The 19,020-nt window shown below is 58.8% G+C and overlaps 2 protein-coding genes across 4 annotated transcripts; both read left to right on the top strand.

The window, feature by feature from the left end:
* The first annotated feature begins 50 nt into the window (after nt 1–50).
* On the top strand, nt 51–12,006 carry UBE2J2 (ubiquitin conjugating enzyme E2 J2). Of its 3 annotated transcripts, XM_070385036.1 has the most exons (8): nt 51–210; nt 3,826–3,860; nt 4,078–4,208; nt 6,654–6,694; nt 10,062–10,164; nt 10,244–10,382; nt 10,664–10,744; nt 11,353–12,006. In XM_070385036.1, the coding sequence occupies exons 3-8, from the start codon at nt 4,078–4,080 to the stop codon at nt 11,635–11,637; spliced, it is 780 nt and encodes a 259-aa protein (XP_070241137.1). In that variant the 5' UTR covers nt 51–210; nt 3,826–3,860; the 3' UTR covers nt 11,638–12,006. The 3 variants fall into 3 exon arrangements, with proteins under 3 accessions (XP_070241137.1, XP_070241136.1, XP_070241138.1); XM_070385035.1 differs by lacking the exon at nt 3,826–3,860 and having other exon boundaries at nt 52–210; XM_070385037.1 differs by lacking the exons at nt 51–210; nt 3,826–3,860 and adding an exon at nt 227–366.
* Nucleotides 12,007–14,788: 2,782 nt separating this feature from the next.
* Nucleotides 14,789–18,760, top strand: C1QTNF12 (C1q and TNF related 12). Its single transcript, XM_014482929.2, has 8 exons — nt 14,789–15,100; nt 16,850–16,966; nt 17,047–17,131; nt 17,218–17,369; nt 17,681–17,789; nt 18,038–18,128; nt 18,332–18,410; nt 18,586–18,760. Exons 1-8 carry the CDS (start codon nt 14,933–14,935, stop codon nt 18,682–18,684), a joined length of 900 nt encoding a protein of 299 aa, XP_014338415.1. The 5' UTR covers nt 14,789–14,932; the 3' UTR covers nt 18,685–18,760.
* The last annotated feature ends 260 nt before the right edge of the window (nt 18,761–19,020 follow it).

Raw genomic sequence — 19,020 nt, 5'->3', positions numbered from 1 at the left:
AGCGCGGCTTGCCCCGCCCCGTGGGCGGCCATCTTGGAAGCTGAGGCGGCAGCAAAAGCGGCGGCGGCGGCGGTAGCGGCTGCGGTCGGGTGGGCTCGCTCCCGGCGCGGTGCAGCTCTGCGGCGCGGGCCCCACTCTCCGCTCCCTGCTCCGGCCTCGACCACGGCGAGCCTGAGCGCGGCGGCGGCCCACGCGCGGCGACGGGGAGAGGTGAGCGCGCGCCGCGGGCCCCCGCCGGGGCCTCTTCCGCGCGTCCGCCCCGCCGGAGCCGGCCCGAGCGGGGAGCGCGGGGCCTCCGCACTGCCCGTCCTCGTCGCGTCCGCGCTCGCGGGGCCCGGCTCAGAGCTTCTGTGCGCGGAACCCGAGGTCGGTTATAGCGGGGCGCCCGGGGCTCCGGGCCGGGTCGTCCCTCCTCCGGCCAACTTAGGGATTCGGGTGGCCACACGGTTGACGTCCCATGGAAAGGCTCCCGTTAGTGGCACACTTGCGGGCGCCGCCAGGACGAGCCGGCGTAGAGCTTGGTTTGTAAACGTATCTTGGGAATCGGTATCGGGGTGGGGTGGCTGCCGTTGAGCCCGCCGCCGCCGCCGCTTCATCTCGATCAGTTAGGACCCCAGACCGCCTCTTAAGTCCCCCGAGCAATGAACGTCTGGGGTGGAAACAAAATTCGGGCGGTCAGACTGGGAAGCTCCATGCTGGGTGGCTGGAGAGTACCCTGGGCCGGCTTCTCACCTGTGCCTGCCTGCCCTCCCCGTCTGCCAGTTACTTGTCTGGGTCCACCCCTGGCCAGATGTACGCTTCTCGCCCCCTTCCCAGTTAACACCACTTATCTGGACTATGTTTAGTTCACATCCATTCTCAAACTCAAGCCGGGCCCGGCTTGGAAATGCTTAGAGAGGTCCCGGGGCAGCCCCTGGGGAGTTAGTGAGGGCCTGAGAGTTTTCTGGGCAGTGGTCAGGGCTCTGTTCTCTCTGGGTGAGGGACCCTCGGTGTAACTTTAGGGTCTTGCTTACTTGAAAAGCCCAGGCTCTCTGCAGGTACGGTTGGATGCCAGTGCCTAGAACTAGTGCTCTGTCATCAGCACACCTTAGGTGAGCCGACCTCTGTGCAGGTATGGGAGTGAGTGGCAGGTGCAGTGGCCTCCATCAGCCGCGGGCCTCCATCCAGCCTGTGAAGCAGTCCCACTGGTGAAGGAAGAGACTTCCGTGGAAGTCTTGGGCACGGGGGTGTCACGTGCGCTCTGGTGGGTCAGACCAAGGTCTCTGGGCGGAGAGAAAGGAGCCAGAGGAGCCGGGCGGGCAGTGCTGGGTGAGGGGCGAGTCTTTGTACACGTGGTACTGAAGGGACTCTTGCCGGGATGTTGTTTCAGGCTACTGGCCTTCAAGCTGTCTGCACTGAAGTTTTTTCTGTGGACTGTGCTTCTTGTTTTGTTTTTTAATGTCTCCTGTAACACTTGTGCTCTGTCTGTGGGGACTTGGCCTGAAGGGACCTTGAGATGCACTTTGGGGTCTGTGGAGGCACCCGATATGCACCCTGTGTGCTTGGGGAAGACAGAGAAACTGGCTCGCCTGTCATCTGGAGGGACCTGAAGGCACTGCTTTGAGCGAGGCGGAGAGATCCCTTTCCTTTAATAAACGGAGCAGTTGAATTGTAAGTGGGCTTCTAAAGATTATGATTTCAAAAGCAAGAGGGAGAGGAAAGTTCATTTGTGAGGAGCCAGGCAGGATCTATTTTGTTTTGTGTGGCTGTCCTCTAACCTTCATGAAGCATCGAAGTCGGCCACTTCGATGCAGTTCAAGCACAAGTGTGTTTGAATTATCCAGTGAATTGGTTTGTGTGTGGCAGAATGTCAGACTTAAGTTGAATAGTTAAAGGAAACAAGTCCTGGGTGATGGATGGTCTTGCTTTTGAGTTGTCATGGTGTTTGTTACTAGATGTTGCCCATGGCGAACCACCTGGCCCTCTTGCCGTCTCTGGCTGGAGCTTAGGGGTGGTGCTGGGGGAGCACTCCCCTCTCAGGCTAGACCCTAACTACCCGCAGTGGGCACCCCAGCCAGCAGTGTCTGCTGGGGCCTGGTGGCACCTGTGCGATATGCAGCTGGGTAACAGGAAGGCCAGCAAAGGGCAGAATGTGGAGGCACTTGACCAGGGGAGTCAGGCACTGGACTGGGCAGGGCCTTGGCAAGGCATCCACTGGTAGAGGCTGGGCGAGGACATGGCCACGTGGTTGGGGTGAGGAGGGGTTGGCTCAGGCTGTAGGAGTGTCAGGGGCTGTGGGAGTCCAAATCAGGGGATAGAGGGCGGCCTGGGGCTGAGGACTTGGCAGGTGGCAGAGGTGTTGACATATATTTGTTCAGTTTTGAGTGAGTCCCGAAGGTTGTGATCTGAACTGTGCGATGAGAAGGGTCTGAGAGGGGAGCGCTCCCCCAGCACCACCCCTAAGCTCCAGCCAGAGCTTGACTTCAGTGAACAAGATGGACTGAAATGGGGGGAGACTGGAAGCCAGAGGCTGGTTGGACGTCTCGTGATAACTGATGGGCAGTGTAGTGGGCCCTGCATCGGGGGTGTGTGGTGGGATGGAGAGAGTGGAAGCATATGGGTATCTGAGGTTTAGAGACCCCAGGGCAGGAAGCAGGGCTGAGCATGTGGAGGGACCACTGCTGCACCGTGGGAGTGCAGAGTGAGACAGCAAGCCCTGATCGTCATCTGGCGGGGCGGGTGCTCTGAGGTGGATCCCATGGGCACAGGGCAGGAGTCCATAGCCTCTAATGAGGCACTATGTGCAGAAACTGATGGGAGGAAGGGTGCAAGTGAGGTGAGGAGGGTCCAGCCTGGGGCGGGGAGCAGTGCCAAGTGGGTACTGGCTGGGAGGTCTGTGTGGAGGTTTGGCTGCTGACGTCCTGTGCTATGGTGGACAGGTTGGGAACACAGGTTGGGCAGAGTGATTGCTCACTTGCTGCCCTGTCTAGTCAGCCTCCCCCGTCTTCTTTCTATCCTGTGCTGCACACCCTGTGTGTCCTCCATCTCCACCTTGTTTTACACCAGTGGCTTTCTTGCTTTATTTTTAGCAGCAGAACTTTTTCATTTATGCACCTAATTTCCATCTATGAGACGTTCTAGTTTGTTAAGTAGACGGAGCTGGAGCTGTTCTGGTGCCCCTGAGAGTGGGGAGCCCGACTTCTACTTCCCCGTCCTGCCCTCCTACCTCTGGAGCAGAGCTGAGGCGTCCCAGGTCCCCTGATCCAGGCCAGGTCTCTTCTCTCGAATGATGGCTGCTCCCTCCCTCCCATCCCAGCCTTAGTACTGTCCTGTGCTGTCCTGTCCCTCCCGTGCCATCTTGTCTGTCTTAGTCTGTCCCAGTCATCCTCTACTGGGCCTCCAGAGTGCCCTTTCTAACGGAAGACCTGATTTGACTTAAGACCTGGGCCTAAAAACTTTGTGGGGTGCCACCTGACAGCCTGGCCTTGAGTCCCTGGTCGGCCTCGTCAGCTGCCATTCACAGTGCTTCGGCCCAGTGCTGTGCCCTGGACACAGCACACTTCCTTACCTTAGCCTGTCCAGCTGCTCCTGCTTCCTCTTCTGTGCTGCATGTGTGTCTGGGTCTCTCTGGGGCCCCCTCTCTCTCTCCAGTCCCAGAAAGAGGCTATTCCTCTATTCCCTTGTTCTTCCCACCCACCTGTGGTCAGTGGTAAACATGCTGGAAAATGTTTAACAAGGAGCTCTGGGAGGGGCATGGAACCCAGTGCAGCGCTGGGGGAGACATGCACATGGCAGGTGGTTGGGGCTGGCTTTAGCTCGCTTCCACTCACGACTGGCGAATTCAAGGGCTCTCTCCCTCTGAAGCTTCTTCAAGGACACAGGTGAGTCTGCAGGGTCTCTCTTAACCTTTGTATCTGAGGAAAGTCACATTGGCGAAGGACCTGCTGGGACAGGCAGTAAAGACTCTGCAAGGCTCATGGGTGTCTGAGAGGGCGGGCAAGTTGGAGCAGCCCAGGGGCCTTGATTCCGGGTGGCAGAGGTGTGGGCAGTGGGGGTTGCCTTGCTCTGTCCTGTGTCAGTGTAGACTTGTCTCCACAGATGAGCAGCAACAGCGGTAAGAGAGCACCGACGACAGCGACCCAGCGCCTGAAGCAGGACTATCTCCGGATTAAGAAAGACCCCGTGCCTTACATCTGTGCCGAGCCCCTCCCTTCCAACATCCTTGAGTGGTAAGGCTCTGCCGCCTCCTTCCCTGTACCACCTGCCACCTGGCTTCTCCCTGATGGGCTTAGGGCCAGAGGGGCCCTCTTAGCATGGGAAGGGGGTTCCTGTACCCTCATCGGGCGTGAGTGGACCGTAAGGCCTGCAGATGCTCTCTGGTTGTCTTCACAATGGATAGCAACCCGGGATGTGGCAGGCTGTCTTTGAGCTGTGCACGCTGGGGCCAGAGAGAGGGTCCTTCCTAGGGGTGACTTTGGGGCCTGCAGACTCACGCCTGTTGGAGAAGCTCCTTGTCTTGACTCTTCTTCTCTGCTCTTTGCTTCTTGATGCTGTGAGGTGGCCTGTCCTACGTTGGCAAGTTTGTGATGGGGGATGATGGGTCCTGAACCCTGCTCTGTGCCTGTGGACGTGCGTTTCATGGGAACTTGCCACGCCACAGAAGCGCTGCCCTTATCAAGTGTGCTGGTGATTTTGTGAGAAACAGTGTAGGGCTGAAACATTAAGGAGCATTTTCTCTGTTTGGAGGGTATTTAATATTTTATGTTTTGATCTTAAATGCTGTAAAAAAAATTTTTAGATCTAGAAGAAAGAGATCTGAGTTGAAGAAAAGTCTTTTCCAGGTTGGACAGGTGTTCAAGGATTTTGGATCCACATTCCTTGGCTTGCAGAGAAGGGTCAGCGCTGGCAGGTGGGCAGAAGGTCTCAGGGAGTCCAGCCTTGGTGTGTGGGGGAGACATCAGTATAACAACCCGCCCTGCCCCCAGGATGTAGCTAGCAGATGGACAGATGGATTCTGTGGCAGTCTAGGGGACATCCTCGTCATGTGGGGGACCCTCCTGAGTGGGGGTCAGGTCCCAGGTTCTACTGTTAACTAGGGTCTTCCCTAGAGAGGCGCGAGACGGAGTCCATTGGAGACCAGACACAGGCTTCCTCTCCTTGCCACGAGCTGCGACAAGCTGTATGCTGGCGGGTTGTCCTCAGGGAAGCCCCTTTGGGACTGAGCACCAGAGATTTCAGGGGGAGTGGGTCACAGGAACCTCTGCCTGGAGCCCCCCAGTATTCCAGACTCCCAGAAGGACTGCAGGCTTCCTTTCAGCACTGACCACATATTTGCCTAGTTGAGGTGCCGTTAAGGTGATGAGACCCCCTGGCATCCAGTTCCAGACACCGGCTGAGGACGGCCGTGTTGGGCCTGCTGTGTGGGCTCTTCCCAGCCGGGGTGTCTGTCCCCGCCGCTGGAGAAGAGAGCAGTCTCCTGGAGAGGGCTGTACTCTAGGCTTTCCTCACTCTGCTGCCCTGGGGCTGTCAGGCACTCAGAGCACTGCTTGCCCGGCCCTTCCTGATGTCCTTAGATCGAACAGAGGAATTGGGAGCAGTGACCAATTAAGGCCACGTTCCCCATTTTAAGGCCACCTTTCCCAGTTTATTCCTGGTCTGCTGACATAGGATGATGGTATTTTTTGAATCTGACCTATCAGCCAGTAGAGAGCAGGGGTTGTCGAAGTGTCCTGGTGGGAAGTAGTGTTTGGCGAGGTGGTTACGCGTGTGTGCACAGTTGTGTCTGGTCTTGTGTTTCTGGTTGGTTCTGTATTCTTCTTTGTGCTTTTCTGTTTTCTTTGAAAATTTGTAAGTTCAGGGCTTCCCTGGTGGTCCAGTGGTTAGGACTCAGCTCTCACTGCCAAGGGCCTTGAATCCATCCCTGGTCAGGGAACTAAGATCCCATCAACCACACAGAGCAGCCCCCCCAAAAAATTGAGTATTTCCAATGCTTCTTGCCATAGAGATGAAGTGTTGTTTATTTGTGTGGAGAGCAGAGTCCATGGGGCTGTGGTCCCTCTGTGTGAGGCCTTTGGTGACCACCACGAACTGTCCCTCTTCCTCCTGCTGGAAGATAGCTGCTCTCGAGGTCACGTCTGAGTCTTCCAGGGTAGCAGGGCCAGGGGCACAGTCTCTGCGTGTCTCCAGCTATTCCTGGTGAGCTACTGCATGATATTTGGGCACACTGAAAAGCATCAGATTTCAAGTACATCTCAACTATAAATTGTGAATTTTTGTTTTTTTGTTTGTTTTTTTCCTCCACACTGCACGGCCTGTGGGATCTTAGTTCCCTAACCAGGGATTGAAACCTGCACCCCGTGCATTGGAAGTGCCAAGTCTTAACGTCTGGACCTCCAGGGAAGTCCTGTGAAGTGAATTTTTAAATTGTCAGTTGATGTTAATGGTCAAAGAGGGTTAGCTTTTTGCATACTGTGTTGTGGATTCAGAGGCACTTTGTGGAAAACTTGGAGGGCACAGCCTCTCTGATCCTGTTGGCAAGGCAGGGAGCTGTGTAGCTGGTCAAGTTTAGTCACCTGCTGATGTCTATGAGTATATTAGTTTCGGGTGGGCCCCAAAAACCCCAGCCTTGGAGTGATGCCATCCCCAAAGCCAACTCATTTTCTCTCGTCCCTCAGGCACTATGTGGTCCGAGGCCCTGAGATGACTCCCTATGAAGGTAAGTTTTTGCTCTGAGTTAGATGAACAAGAGGTAGCGTCTGTGTTCCAAAGAGACCTTACCTGAGAAACTCCGTCTGTTTGTCAGTAGTGCTCTTTCTGGTTTGGATGTGCGAGAGGTAGACTGCGCACATTTGGAGCTTGTTCTGGTTTCCTCCAAGTCCTAGAGGTGTTTGCTCAGGGTTTGGTTTTGCTGATGTGTCTCCGTCTTCAGGTTCGATCCCTGGGTTGGGAAGATCCCCTGGAGAAGGGAAAGGATACGCACTCCAGTATTCTGGCCTGGAAAATTCTATGGACTGTATGGTCCATGGGGTTGCAAAGAGTCAGACACGAATGAGCGACTTTCACTTCACTTCACTTCGCCTCTCTGTCTTCAGGGACTGCTAAAGTATCAAGTTTGCTCAGCCTCCTCTCTCAGTGGAGTCAGCGCTGGGAGAACAGACGGGGAAGAGGAAGACCAGCGTGTGTGTTGTTGAGGGAAAGGAAGTCATTTCCCGAGTGCTCGCTCTGCGCCGTGTCCTCTGAGCTCCGGCGTGGCACGTTGTGTTGGTGGGGCACAAAAATGTGGGGGCCCGCAGGGCTTGCCAAGGGTGGCTGCTGCCACCCAGTGGCCTCTGGTGTTTGTGAGTAGAACTTGGAGCTGTCAGTCAGTGAGTCTCCAGGGCTCAAGTTGAGCCCTGGAGCCAGCCTCCAGGTGAAGCTGGAGCCCAGGGGAGAGCTGTGGCCAGACAGGCCGCTCTCTAGGCCTGGGTCCTGATTTCTGGTTGCTGGAGCAGCCCGCTTGCTGCTTTGCCATGGGGTTCTGTGTGCGATTTCCCTAGAGGGCTTGTGCTGCTGGGAGGAAGGGTGGGGTGACCTACAAGCCACTTACGAGCCTTGTGGGTAGGCTGGCAGAAACGTCACTAGCCTCAGGGGACTCTGCTGGCTTGGGAATCCCCTGTCTTGAGGAAATAGTACAGAAAGCACTTGGGTGGCATGTCATTTTTGCCACAGGGTGTCAGGCTTGGTCATGGCTTTGCGTGGGGTTCCAGACCACAGGGCAGAAGATGGGCTGCAGGACAGCCTGTGTGGATCGTACTTACCAAATACATGCTGTTTTTTTAACAAACCTGAAGAGACACTAAGGACGAGCAGTGTTCTTTCGCAAGTAGGGTTATGCCTGGTTTTAAAGGTTTTTTATTCTTTGTGGATTTAGTGTTTTCCATACAGGAGGGGTGGGAGGTTGGACTGCAGGAACTTCCCCATCGCCCAGCCGCTCTGACTGATGATAAAAGTCCCTTCTTCCCCGGCCCAGCCCCGTCACTCTGCTGGCCCAGGTCTGGTCTGCTCTCCTGTGTGTCCTGCTGTTCCTGGTCCTCGGGCTGGGACAGTCCACCTCCTCCTCAGGAGGGTTCCTTCAGAGACCAGGGCTTTTTCTGCTGCCCACCTTGCCACTACCTTCCCCCTTCCCCTTCGCACTTGTTGCTGTGCCCCTCCTGATGCCTGTCCCTGCCTCAGCTCAGGGCCCCGCTGCCCACAGTGCCACCCTCCAATGACTCTGCTCCGTCAGGGTCTCCCAGGGACCCTCAGCTGCCGCACCTGGTGGACAGCTCTTGGGTCTCAGTGTTTGGGCCTGTGTGGATTCTGATGCATAGACTCTGGCTCCCTCCTCGTTTGCTCCTCTGACTTGTGGGTGTTCTGACCCTTCCCTCGCAGTCTCCTTAGCCACTCTCCCATGTCCACATCTGTCTAGTTCCATGTCAGCTGCCTGCTGACCCCATCTTTGCTCTGAGCTCTGCTAGTGCTGCTCTAGAACTGGGAGGCTCACGGTTCAAGTGGGCTTCCTGACACACGAGTGTTGATTTGTGTCTAGAGGTTTTATATTATTCCTTTAAAACCCTAGGAGAGTGTTCTGTAGACACACACAGGTTTATTCTAAAAATTGGTTCTAAAACTTACATGGAAAAGTGAGGGACTCAGAGAAGCTAAAATGGTTTTTAAAATCATAAAGCGGAAGTAGTCACTGTGCCTGGTTCTGAGACTCCTAGTGGTGTCGTGTTGACTGGACGGTGTGCTGGCCCTGGAGGGAGGTGCGGGTTCAGCTCCCCGACAGTAGGTCGGGGGCAGCACTGCCCTGGCTCCCGGTGTGCTTCTCCTAGGCCTCCCTCCTCCAGAGCCGGGCACTCTCAGTGGTGTCTGTCCTAGGGCTTGGCTGGGACACTTGGAATGAAGCCAGAGGAGAGACCCCTCCCTCCTGCTGCCCCCCCACCCCCAGCCTCTCACACCCTCAGATGCACTACCCCCCAGGCCTGTGACAGATGCTCTGCGGTGAGAGCGGGCATCTGGGTGCCGGGGGAACTGCAGGCCCTGCTCGTGGCTCTGCCCCAGCCCCTCAGTGTGTGACTGCATGCGGAGGCCTTCCTGCCGGGGACCAGTGGCTGTGGGTGCTGCTGACAGTCCTCTGGATTGCCCGGGCAGGTTGGCCGCCCTGCACACACCCTGCACTGCCCCCCCCGCTAAGTGGTCTCCACTAATGTGTGTGAATGTTCCTGCTCCTCTGGGCTGAGCCCCTGTTTCCAACCTCCTGCGCTTTTTCCAGTTTGGTTTTTCTCAGTGCTCGTGGTGCGGGCGTGCTCCAGCGTCGTCTCGAGAGTTAATCCCTCTCTGACTGGCTTGTCTATGTGCAGAGGTGGCCTCAGGTGGCACTTGCCCGTCACCGCCCCACTTTTCTGCCTCCATCATTCCTTCACCATGGGAGACTGCCCCAGACAGTTGGGAGAGTTGTGCAGAGACTTGTGGGGCTGGGGGCCAGCAGGGAGCCCCAGTGGGAAGATGGCAGCTCTGTCAAGCCTCATTGTGCATGCACACACTCACACAGACACGTGCATGTTGCTGGAAGTCCTGTCAAGTGACGTTCTTCTGCCTTGCCAGTCTGGGTGGGCCCAAGGTTCTCCAGGGGAGGGAGTAGCTCACAGGGCTTGGAGGGGGTAGGGGTCAACGTTGCGTTGTTGACTCATTTTCAGGGGGGAATGACAGCTATTCACCTGTTGCTGGGTGTGGTTTGGTGGAGAATGGGAGGCAAGAGGTGCAGGAATGAGGGGACCAGAATATGGGGGTAGGGCCAGTGAGGAGCCTGTGCAGATTCTGTCTTGATGCTCTGCTCTCGGGAAGAGAGGTGCGCAATGAGGGAAGAGGGGCTTGCGCTCGGCATGGGGTGAGATGGGTGGTAAGGCCTCTCTAGGTTGGTGGTTGTGAGCCACAGCGAGATGGCCAGCACTACATGTGTGTTCCAGGGCTCGTGGGCAGGAGTAGGGTGTGCGGGAGACTGAGGACTGTGAGGGCTGCGCCCACTGTGGCGATGACAAGGCTGCTTCTCTCTTCTTTTGCAGGTGGCTATTACCACGGAAAACTAATTTTTCCCAGAGAATTTCCTTTTAAACCTCCTAGTATTTATATGATAACTCCCAATGGAAGATTTAAGTGCAATACAAGGTAAGGTGCCCCTGCATGCTTGGGTGCGGGACTGGGGTCCTGAGGAACCTGTGCCCCGTTGACTGGGTCCCTTTTCCAGGCTGTGTCTTTCTATCACGGATTTCCACCCAGACACGTGGAACCCGGCCTGGTCCGTCTCCACCATCCTGACGGGGCTCCTGAGCTTTATGGTGGAGAAGGGCCCCACCCTGGGCAGCATCGAGACATCGGACTTCACGGTGAGCTTGGGGGTGGTGAGGAGGATGCTTGGTCTCCTCAGCCCAGTTAGGACAGGGACTCCTCCATTACTAGTTGGCATCAGGTCTAAGATCAGTTGATGATACAGAAAGGTAAATGGCCTTGGGAGACTCCATGTCAATCTGTCCTGAGGAGCACGCTTGTGGACTGCTTTCCACAACATGAAGACACCAGTCACTCAACTGTCATTTAGTCTGTTTCTGGAACATGAAGGAACTGAAAGCAGCCACCAGACTGACATTTTCCTTCTTTTTCTTCCTAGAAAAGACAACTGGCTGCACAAAGTTTAGTGTTTAATTTAAAAGACAAAGTGTTCTGTGAATTATTTCCTGAAGTTGTGGAGGTAAGAAAGTGAAAGTTTGCCATCGGTTTTGCTTTCCCCAAGTCAGGAACACTTTGATTCTATTTTTTCCATGAGAACGTATTCCTATGTGTTCTTGTGCTACAAACATGGAGAGGGGAACTGAGGTGCAAACAGGCAGGTGTTGCAGACCTGCCCCTCTCCTTGGGGCACCTCGGGGCTGGAGGGTGGGTTGGAGATGGGGGCAGGTCAGGGAAAGGGTGGTGGGCCTGCTGAGGTCATGGGTGGCCAGGAGTGAGGGGCGGGCATACTCCCTGGTCTTGGTGCTGGAGCAGAGAATGTGGCTGTGAGCAGGGGAGGCTGGGCCTCATGGGGGTTGGGGCCCTGGTGGGTCAGAGCAGATCGGATCTGGCTCAGTCCCAGTCCCTGAGGCACAGGCATGGTGATTCTGACTGTTCCCACAGGCCCTTGCGTCTGTTAGACAGGATTAGCAGCAGCTCAACCTTCAAAGGCAGTTGTTAGGATGAAATGTGTACAGCTGGTGACCACTGACCCTGCAGGGTCTCTGTGGTATACCATAGTCCCCTTCTAGGCCCTGAAGGAAGTGGCTTGTTTAAACCAACCCTTGTTTCCTGCTGTTTTTCTCTTAGGAAATTAAACAAAAACAGAAAGCACAAGACGAACTCAGTAGCAGACCCCAGGCTCTCCCCTTACCGGACGTGGTTCCAGACGGGGAGACGCACCACGGCCAGCACGGGCTCCCGCTCCTCAATGGGCACGCGCCGGGGGCCGGGCCGCACCTGGCGGGGCTCCAGCAGGCCAACCGGCACCATGGACTTCTGGGCGGGGCCCTGGCGAACTTGTTTGTTATAGTTGGTTTTGCGGCCTTCGCCTACACGGTCAAGTACGTGCTGAGGAGCATAGCGCAGGAGTGAGCTGCCACCACGACCAGCAGAGGGGTCGGACACGCAGGACGCTGGGCCCGAGCTCGACGTGGGCTGGCTGGACGTGCTGCTGAGCACTCAGGCCTGGCTGACTCCTGGGGTTAGCTTTTTAAAAACCTTTAAAAGGAAAACAAGAACCAAAGCGTGTAGTTTGGATTTGGAGGAAACGTGAGATCCCCAGCCCCCATGCTCGCCCTGGCATCTGGCAGGGGCTGAGGGGCTCCATGTCCACGAGGAGGCCTCACGCTTTGGTTTTATAGCTTATCTCCCGTATTGTCTTTTGGACCTGTTTTAGTAACCTGTTTTTCATTTTATTAGATTTGGTCACTTAAAAATATAAAACTCGATGCCTATCCAACACTCTGCGTGTGTTCTTAGTGCAGAACTCTGACCTGGCAGGCAGGGGCGGGGCCTGGCAGGTGGCCAAGGGTGGGTCAGAGGGTGTGGGCTCTGTCTGGCCTTAGTGTTTAAGACATGCTTGTGTTCACTAGAAACGAGCAGGTTTCTCTTAGGGGAGCACACGGGCTGTTGTGCTGAAGTTGAAAATCTGCTTTCTCACTGAGGCTGAGCTGTTTCTTGCCTGGTCACACTGCCCGCTTCCCTTCACACCTGCAGCCTTCCATGTGCTGCGCTGGTGGCAGGAGGAGACCCTCAGCGGTTCCCTGGGTCCCACCTGCTCCACAGGCTCCGCACTTGTGGTCCAGACCTTTGTTTGCCCTGGAGACAGGCTCCCAAAGATCATTTCACAGCAGATCTGTGTCTAGTTCCTAGAGGCTGGCTACCTGGCAAAGAGGGATGGACAGCTGGGTTCAGGGGCAGGGCCAGTGTGCACCCTCTCAGGCTTGGGATCTGTGACTCCCTGGATTGCCAATGTCTTCCTCCTCTGTGTCTCTGCTTAATGATGTCACCTGCACAGTGTTTAGTGTTTGGAAGGTGCTGTGCCTGGGGGCCACCAGACAGCGGGTGGTGACTTCACTGAGTGCCGGCAGGCGTTGATGCACCTTCAGCATTCTTTGTTTTTTGATCAACTTAAAAGTACTCTTTGATTTACCACTTCTGTGTATTTGACCCACTCCTGTGAAAAAAATCCTTTTGTCTTTGTTCCTAAATTCTGTGCTCTTCGTGTGTGTGAACCACAAGCCCATCTCCACCCAGTGCTGAGGTGGCCTGTGGGGCCAGAGCTGCTGCATGTGCCAAGGAGCTGGGCGTCCTGTGACCAGCAGTGGACCTGTTGCCTGGGCTCACTGCAGGGCCTGGCCACTGGTGGAGTGGCTCTGCTGGGCCTCCCTCCCCCCACTGCCAGCACGGGGGCGTGTCTGTGGAGGCCTTTACCTCTTCCAGGTGTGCCATGTTGCCTGAGGGCCTCAGGAGGCAGAGCGTTTAGCAGATGGATTTTTTCTGTATATGAAATCTTGACTTTCAAAAATCCTCAGCCAACGTTGGGAGCAGGTCCGTGCTGTACAGAGACTCCCCGGCGCCCATGGCGGCTTGCTGTCTGATGTGACCCTGAATAAAAGATGACTTTGTCCTCTCATTGGTTTGAGAGGGTGGGATACCTCCCCTGGGCGGTGGGTGGACAACCCGATGGGGGCTGTAATGGGGGCTCCCAAGGTCCTGTCCTCCTGTGGGGAGTTGGGGTGTCCACTGTCGGGTCAAGGTCAGCTGACCTGAGCCTGTTCAAGGGAGCAGTTGGTGGCTGTGGCCAGGAGGTGTGGACAACTCAAAGAGTAGGCTCCCTTTGGTCTGGCCTCAATCAGCCAGGAGGGCTGGGGCTCGTGGAGACTGCCGGAGGCTGGCACAGCTGGCGCATCCACATGTGCCGGGCCAGCAGGACTCAGGTGCTCAGCCTGGAGAGGAGTCGTCTGTCTGCCAGTCCCTTCCTGCTGGGCATTGGCCAAGGGCACGTGAAGGCTTTAACTGGGCAGATGCAGAGGGGCTTCTGTGGCGTGACCTCCTTGAGACTGGGCTCGCCAGCTGGACACTTGAGAGAGCTGAGGACCCAATGGCGAGCTCAGGATTCAGAGACTGGCTGCTATTGTCCTGGAAGGTGACCACCTCTACCTGAGTAAGGAGCGGGACAGGTGTCCTTGAGCAGACACTCCTCACATCGTCCCCACCCAGCTTGTCTCTGAGGTGGTTCTGCCTGAATCTGCCAACCCTGCACGTGACCCAAGGCTGGCTGTCTCCTTCCCACATTGTTCGTGCTGGACTTCTGTCAGGGGTGGGGGTGGTCTGGAGGGGTCTTCCGTGCTGCCCCTGGGACAGGGAACCCCACCCTTTTCAAGTCTGGGTTGCAAGCAGCAGGTCAGCCACAACTCTGACCACCCTTAGCCCCAGGCGGCACTAGCCAAGGGGCAGCTGATGAAGGGGGAGGGTCGTGGTTTAGGTGTTGGCCCCACCAGGGCCACAGCTTCATGCTGCCTGCAGCTCGTAGGAAGGTAAGGGAGGGCCCCAGCTCTCCCTGGGGACCTGCCCACTCTCGCTCGCTCTCCATTGCCAGAGTGGCTCGTCTGGCAGGGCACAGCCACTGGGGGCTCAGCTTTCCGCTGGCCTCCAGTGGGGGGATAGGCCTGGAGGCTGGAGGACCCAAGGGGCACAGCTGGGTGAAGGCAACCCCTCTGAGGGTTGGGCAGGCCCAAGAGGAGGGGCAGATGCGTGCCATGCCTTTGCTTATAGGTTGACCTGTCTCTTCCCTGCTAGCCCCACTGGCCCCTGGTGAGGAACCCCCAGGGTTACCTAGGCTGGGATCAACTGGGAGCCCTCCCTGGAGCAGGGCCACGGCCCCGGGCAGCAGGGCCAGAGGGACAGGCTGTGAGGTCACAGGAAGGGGCTGTGAACCCCCATGGAGTGTGTCCCCGCCTGGGGTCGCTGGGCTCGCCCTGAAGGGGCTGGGATGGGGAGTGCACAACCTCTCCCCTTGGGTAGCAGCTATGTGGGAGGTGGGTGGTCTGTCAGTGGGGTTCCGCCCCCCCCCTCCCCCCCCCCCGGCCGCAGGCCCTGAAGCCTGGGAGGCTGAGGTTCCTCCTTTGTGGGCCCGCCCCCTTGGAGCCCGCCAGCCTTGGGGAGGAGGGGAGCGCGGGCGGGGAGGGCACTGCTCACAAGGGAGTCTGCAGGACTGGGGGCGCGTCCCTCACTAGCCCAGCTCATCCTGTGCAGACATGCACCAGTGGCAGTCAGGCGTCCCTCGGGGCTGCGCCCCCACGCCCAGCCTCTGAGTGCCTCCGGTTGCCTGGGCTCAACAGCATTGAGCCGCTGCGGGCTCCGGACCCGGCAGCTCGCAGCCAACATGCGCTGGGCCTGGGTGGCCGCCACAGTCCTCCTCTGGCCACAGATCTCCTTCCTCGGGGGCAACGGGGCCCGGCGGGAGCCCAAGAGGCCTCGGCAGTCCAGCCAGCACCCCATGGCCCCCAGCACCACCACACTGGGCAGCGAGGGGCTACTGGGCTTCCCCAAGGTATGCATGATCTGTTACGGGCCCACGTGAGCCATTCTCCAGCCCGCCTCCCCTGTCAGAGTGGGGTGGGACTTTGGGCAGGAACCATAACAGTGTGGATCAGGGGACCCTCTCTGGGCCTGGGGAGGGAGTAGGGGGTGGAGGGGCTTCTGTGGGGGCTACATTGAACCCACTGAAGCCTAAGGACCATCAAGCCCTGAGTAACCTGCTGCCCTGAGGTGAGACTGCAAACTGGGGAGGTGCTTTGGGCAGCTGGCTCAGACCCCTGGATGGAATCTGGTGCTCCAACTCTGGCTTCTGGGGTGGCCAAGGCTAGCCCTGCCCTGACCCACTGCTGAGTAGCCAGCATCCCTTACGGCCTCTGGGATGGGGAAGGAGGCCAGGTCCTGGGAGGCCCCTGGCTCCAGCCTACCCCCTGGCATCCCCTCTAAGAGAGCCTCTCACACCTGCTTCAGCCTCCGGTCTCCACCCTCTTGGGCTGGGGCTCCCTGAGGGGGTCTCGGAGCTGACCCCGTCAGCAAGGGCCTGGTGGCTCCTGGACTTGAAGTGAGGCAGCGGTTGCTGGGCCAGGCCCCCTGCCAGCCCTTGAGCCTTTGATCCTGGCCTTCACCTCCCACGGGCGTCTCTATGGCGGCCAGCCCGGCTGCTCTCGGCCTACGCGCCCCGTTGGAGCCTGAGGCCCCATATTCCAGCTGGGCAGGCTGAGGAGAGCAAGTCCTCTGGCCCTGTTGCCAGGGGAGTGGGCTGCCAGCAAGCTCTGGGAAAGCTGCTCGGGGGAGGATCCTTGGGGGCAGTTCCTGCTCTGCCTGGCCCCACCTGCCTGGGCTGCCCCTCCAGAGCCATGGCAAGGCAGTCTGGGGGCAGACAAGGGCTGTCCCTGACCATGGCACCCCCACCCCAGGACAGCCCTCTGCAGGCGTCAGGAGACCCACTCTTCCTGCTGAAAGTGGGCTCCTGCTCCACCTGCCCCCCGGGTCCGCCCACTATGGCTCAGGTCTATGGTGACCGGAGGAACAGGTGGACTGCAGAAGGGAGAAACCCTGGCCCTCCCAGACCCCCAGACCTGGTCAGGACCTCTTGGCCTGTCTTCCTGGACAGCTGGCTCTCCAGGAGTGGCCGGGGCTCCACTGGCCTCGTGGCAGTAGCTCTCCCCCACCAGACCAGTGTCTGCTGTGCTCCTGGTCACTTTGTGGCCCTCCTGTGTGAGACCTGGATACAGAGAGGGACCAACCCCCAGCTCACACCCCTTCACTCAGCCCTGACTTTGGGGCTGGGTGTGTTCCTATCCCTCCCACTGCCCTGGTGCAGAAATGGGGTGTACGAGAGATGTCTGGAGAGTCTGATCCTGGGCCGCCAGCTTGCACACCCAGCGCCCACTCTCCCCAGCCTCACCATGACTCTGGAAAGCACTCCTGTCCATTGCCTGCCTCAGCCAGGCCGGACCTCTGTTGGGACAGGCAGGGCTGGCTCCATGTGCACATGGCCATGCCCGTCTGCCTGGGAACAGGAAGCAGCAGGAGGGGCCATGTGGGTCCCAACACAGCAGCAGACCGCAGGCTTCTGGACACGGGTTCCCAGCCTGAGCCCGAGGGGAGCCCTGCAGTGCCCCGTTGCCATATTTCCTGTGTCTGCACCGAGTCCCACCCCAGCAGCCTGGGCCCTAAGATTCCTGTTGTTCGCCGGGGGTAGTGGGGCAGGACCCAGCGGGGCCTGGTGGTCAGTTTACAGGCTTGTCCTCTGACCCTTCAGCTGCCCGAGGCCTCAGGGCCTGAGTTCACAGATGCCCATGTGACGTGGCTGAACTTTGTCCGGCGCCCTGATCATGGGCCCTCAAAGAAGCGGTGCCGAGGTCAGGACAAGAAATCGGTGAGCCCCGGGATCTGAGCTCAGGTCGGGGTGGCTGTGAGTGCCCCCTTGGGAGCCTCATTTTCTCCTGCCTCCCCCAGCGAGGCCTCTCTGGCCCCCCCGGCCACCCCAGTGTGGAGGCCCCCCAAGAGTCTGCACTGCGGGAGTTCCAGGACATGCTGAAGGGTAGGCCCCCTCCACCCCCTCTCCTCCTGGGTGTGGGAGAGAACCCCATGCTGCCACGAGCCACACCTGCACCGTTGTCCCCACAGAGGCCACCGAGCATCGGTCCTTGGGGCTGCTGGGCCCTGTGCTGCCTGAGGGGATAGGCAGGCAGCTGGTGGCTGAGGCCTTCCATTGTCGGCTGAGGGGCCCGGTGCTGGTGGACAAGAAGACGCTGGTGGAACTGCAGGGCTTCCAGGCCGTGAGTGGACGTGGCGGGCGGGCCCCACAGGAGAGCAGGCCACAGTGGCCCCCGTCCAACCCTGGGCCTCCACACAGCACTGAGGCTTGGGGTAGGGTGTGAGGAAGCCGGGGCAGAGATGCCTTCCCTTGTGGGGCTTCTTGGTGCCCAGAGTCCTGGTGGGGATGGATGCACAGGTCACCCTTCTGTCCTGCCCACCTGGGGTCTGCTTGAGCTGAGGGCTGTTGGTTGCAGGCACCCTCCTGCACCAGGTTGGGTGTGGGAGGTTGGGCTCCAGACTGCAGCTGCGTTCCCCTGCTGTCCCACTCCAGCCTGCGGCCCAGGGTGCCTTCCTGCGGGGGTCTGGCCTGAGCCTGGCCTCTGGTCGCTTCACAGCCCCGGTGACTGCCATCTTCCAGTTTTCCGCCAGCCTGCATGTGGGTGAGCAGATCTGGCCAGGGTGTGGGTGATGGGGAGGGGCTGGCCCTCCAGGTGGGCCCCAATGTCACAGACCTCAGGCCTCAGTCCCATTGCAGAGACACCTCCTGCCTTAACCCTGCACCCACTGGGGACTGGACAGCCCTCATGCCCACCCTCCCCAGCCCACAGTGTGCCCCGAAGGCCCCCAGGCCCCTCCCCCTCTGCTCCGTCCTCCCTGTGGGCACTGCAGACCTGGCCTGTCTCCCCAGATCCCAGGGAGCTGCAGGGCAGGGTCCGGCCAAGGGCCCGGGACACAGTGCGGGTGCTGGTCTGCATTGAGTCCCTGTGCCATCGCCACATGTGAGTGAGCCCCCTGGGGGTCGCTGAGGTGTCCTGAGGGGCAGGGGACCACCTACCGCCTTGCCCACAGAGGGGGGCTGCCCCGAACACAGAGTACCGTGGCGAGCCCTGAGGTGGGAGCACGCAGGTCTCTGGGCACTGACAGGGGTGTTCCCCCCACGGCCACTGTGCCCTGGCCCCTCATCCCTGGACCTCACGTTCAGGTCTCTGGAAGCCATCTCCAGCCTGGAGAGCAGTGGCAGCGTCTTCTCGATGCACGTGCAGGGGCTGCTGCAGCTGCAGGTGAGGCAGAGCCACTGGTGCGGGGGTCAGAGGAACACCGGGGGTGGGGTCCTGGACCTCTAAGCCTCAGCCTGGGCATTGCAAGGCCTGGGGAGGGGCCACCTCGTGGGGCTGGGTGTCGACCAGAGAGCAGCTGGGCCCCATGGGCGGTGACGTCCACTGTGGGTGTCTGCAGGCTGGACAGTACACCTCCGTCTTCGTGGACAATGGCTCCGGGGCAGCTCTCACTGTGCAGAGCAGCTCCAGCTTCTCCGGCCTGCTCCTGGGCCCGTGAGGGATGGAAAGGGCCTCAGAGTAGTCACCCTGCCGCCCCCACCACTCTGCCCGCTGGTAGGCCTGTGATCATAGCAATAAATAAAGGTTCCCCAGCCCCCACCGTCGCCTGGTCACTGGGGAAGGGGCGGGGGGTGGTGCAGAGTGGCCATGGGTATGGGTGAGGGCTTGGCCGGGGAGGTGGAGGCTCTGGCTAATCACCCTGGCAGCGTGGGTGTGGCCCCAATAGCCCCTGCTTCTGTTAAGAGCCACATTTACTCTGAGGACAAGGACAGTTGTCCATTCAAGCTGCCACTTGGCCCTGCCCATGACCTGGGGCTGCCCCTCAGCCAGCCCG

Source organism: Bos mutus, chromosome 16, assembly GCF_027580195.1.
Source record: "Bos mutus isolate GX-2022 chromosome 16, NWIPB_WYAK_1.1, whole genome shotgun sequence".
NCBI classification, from domain to species: Eukaryota; Metazoa; Chordata; class Mammalia; order Artiodactyla; family Bovidae; genus Bos; species Bos mutus.
The sequence above is the reverse complement of the archived record's forward strand: the minus strand, read 5'-3'. Positions and strand labels throughout refer to the sequence as shown.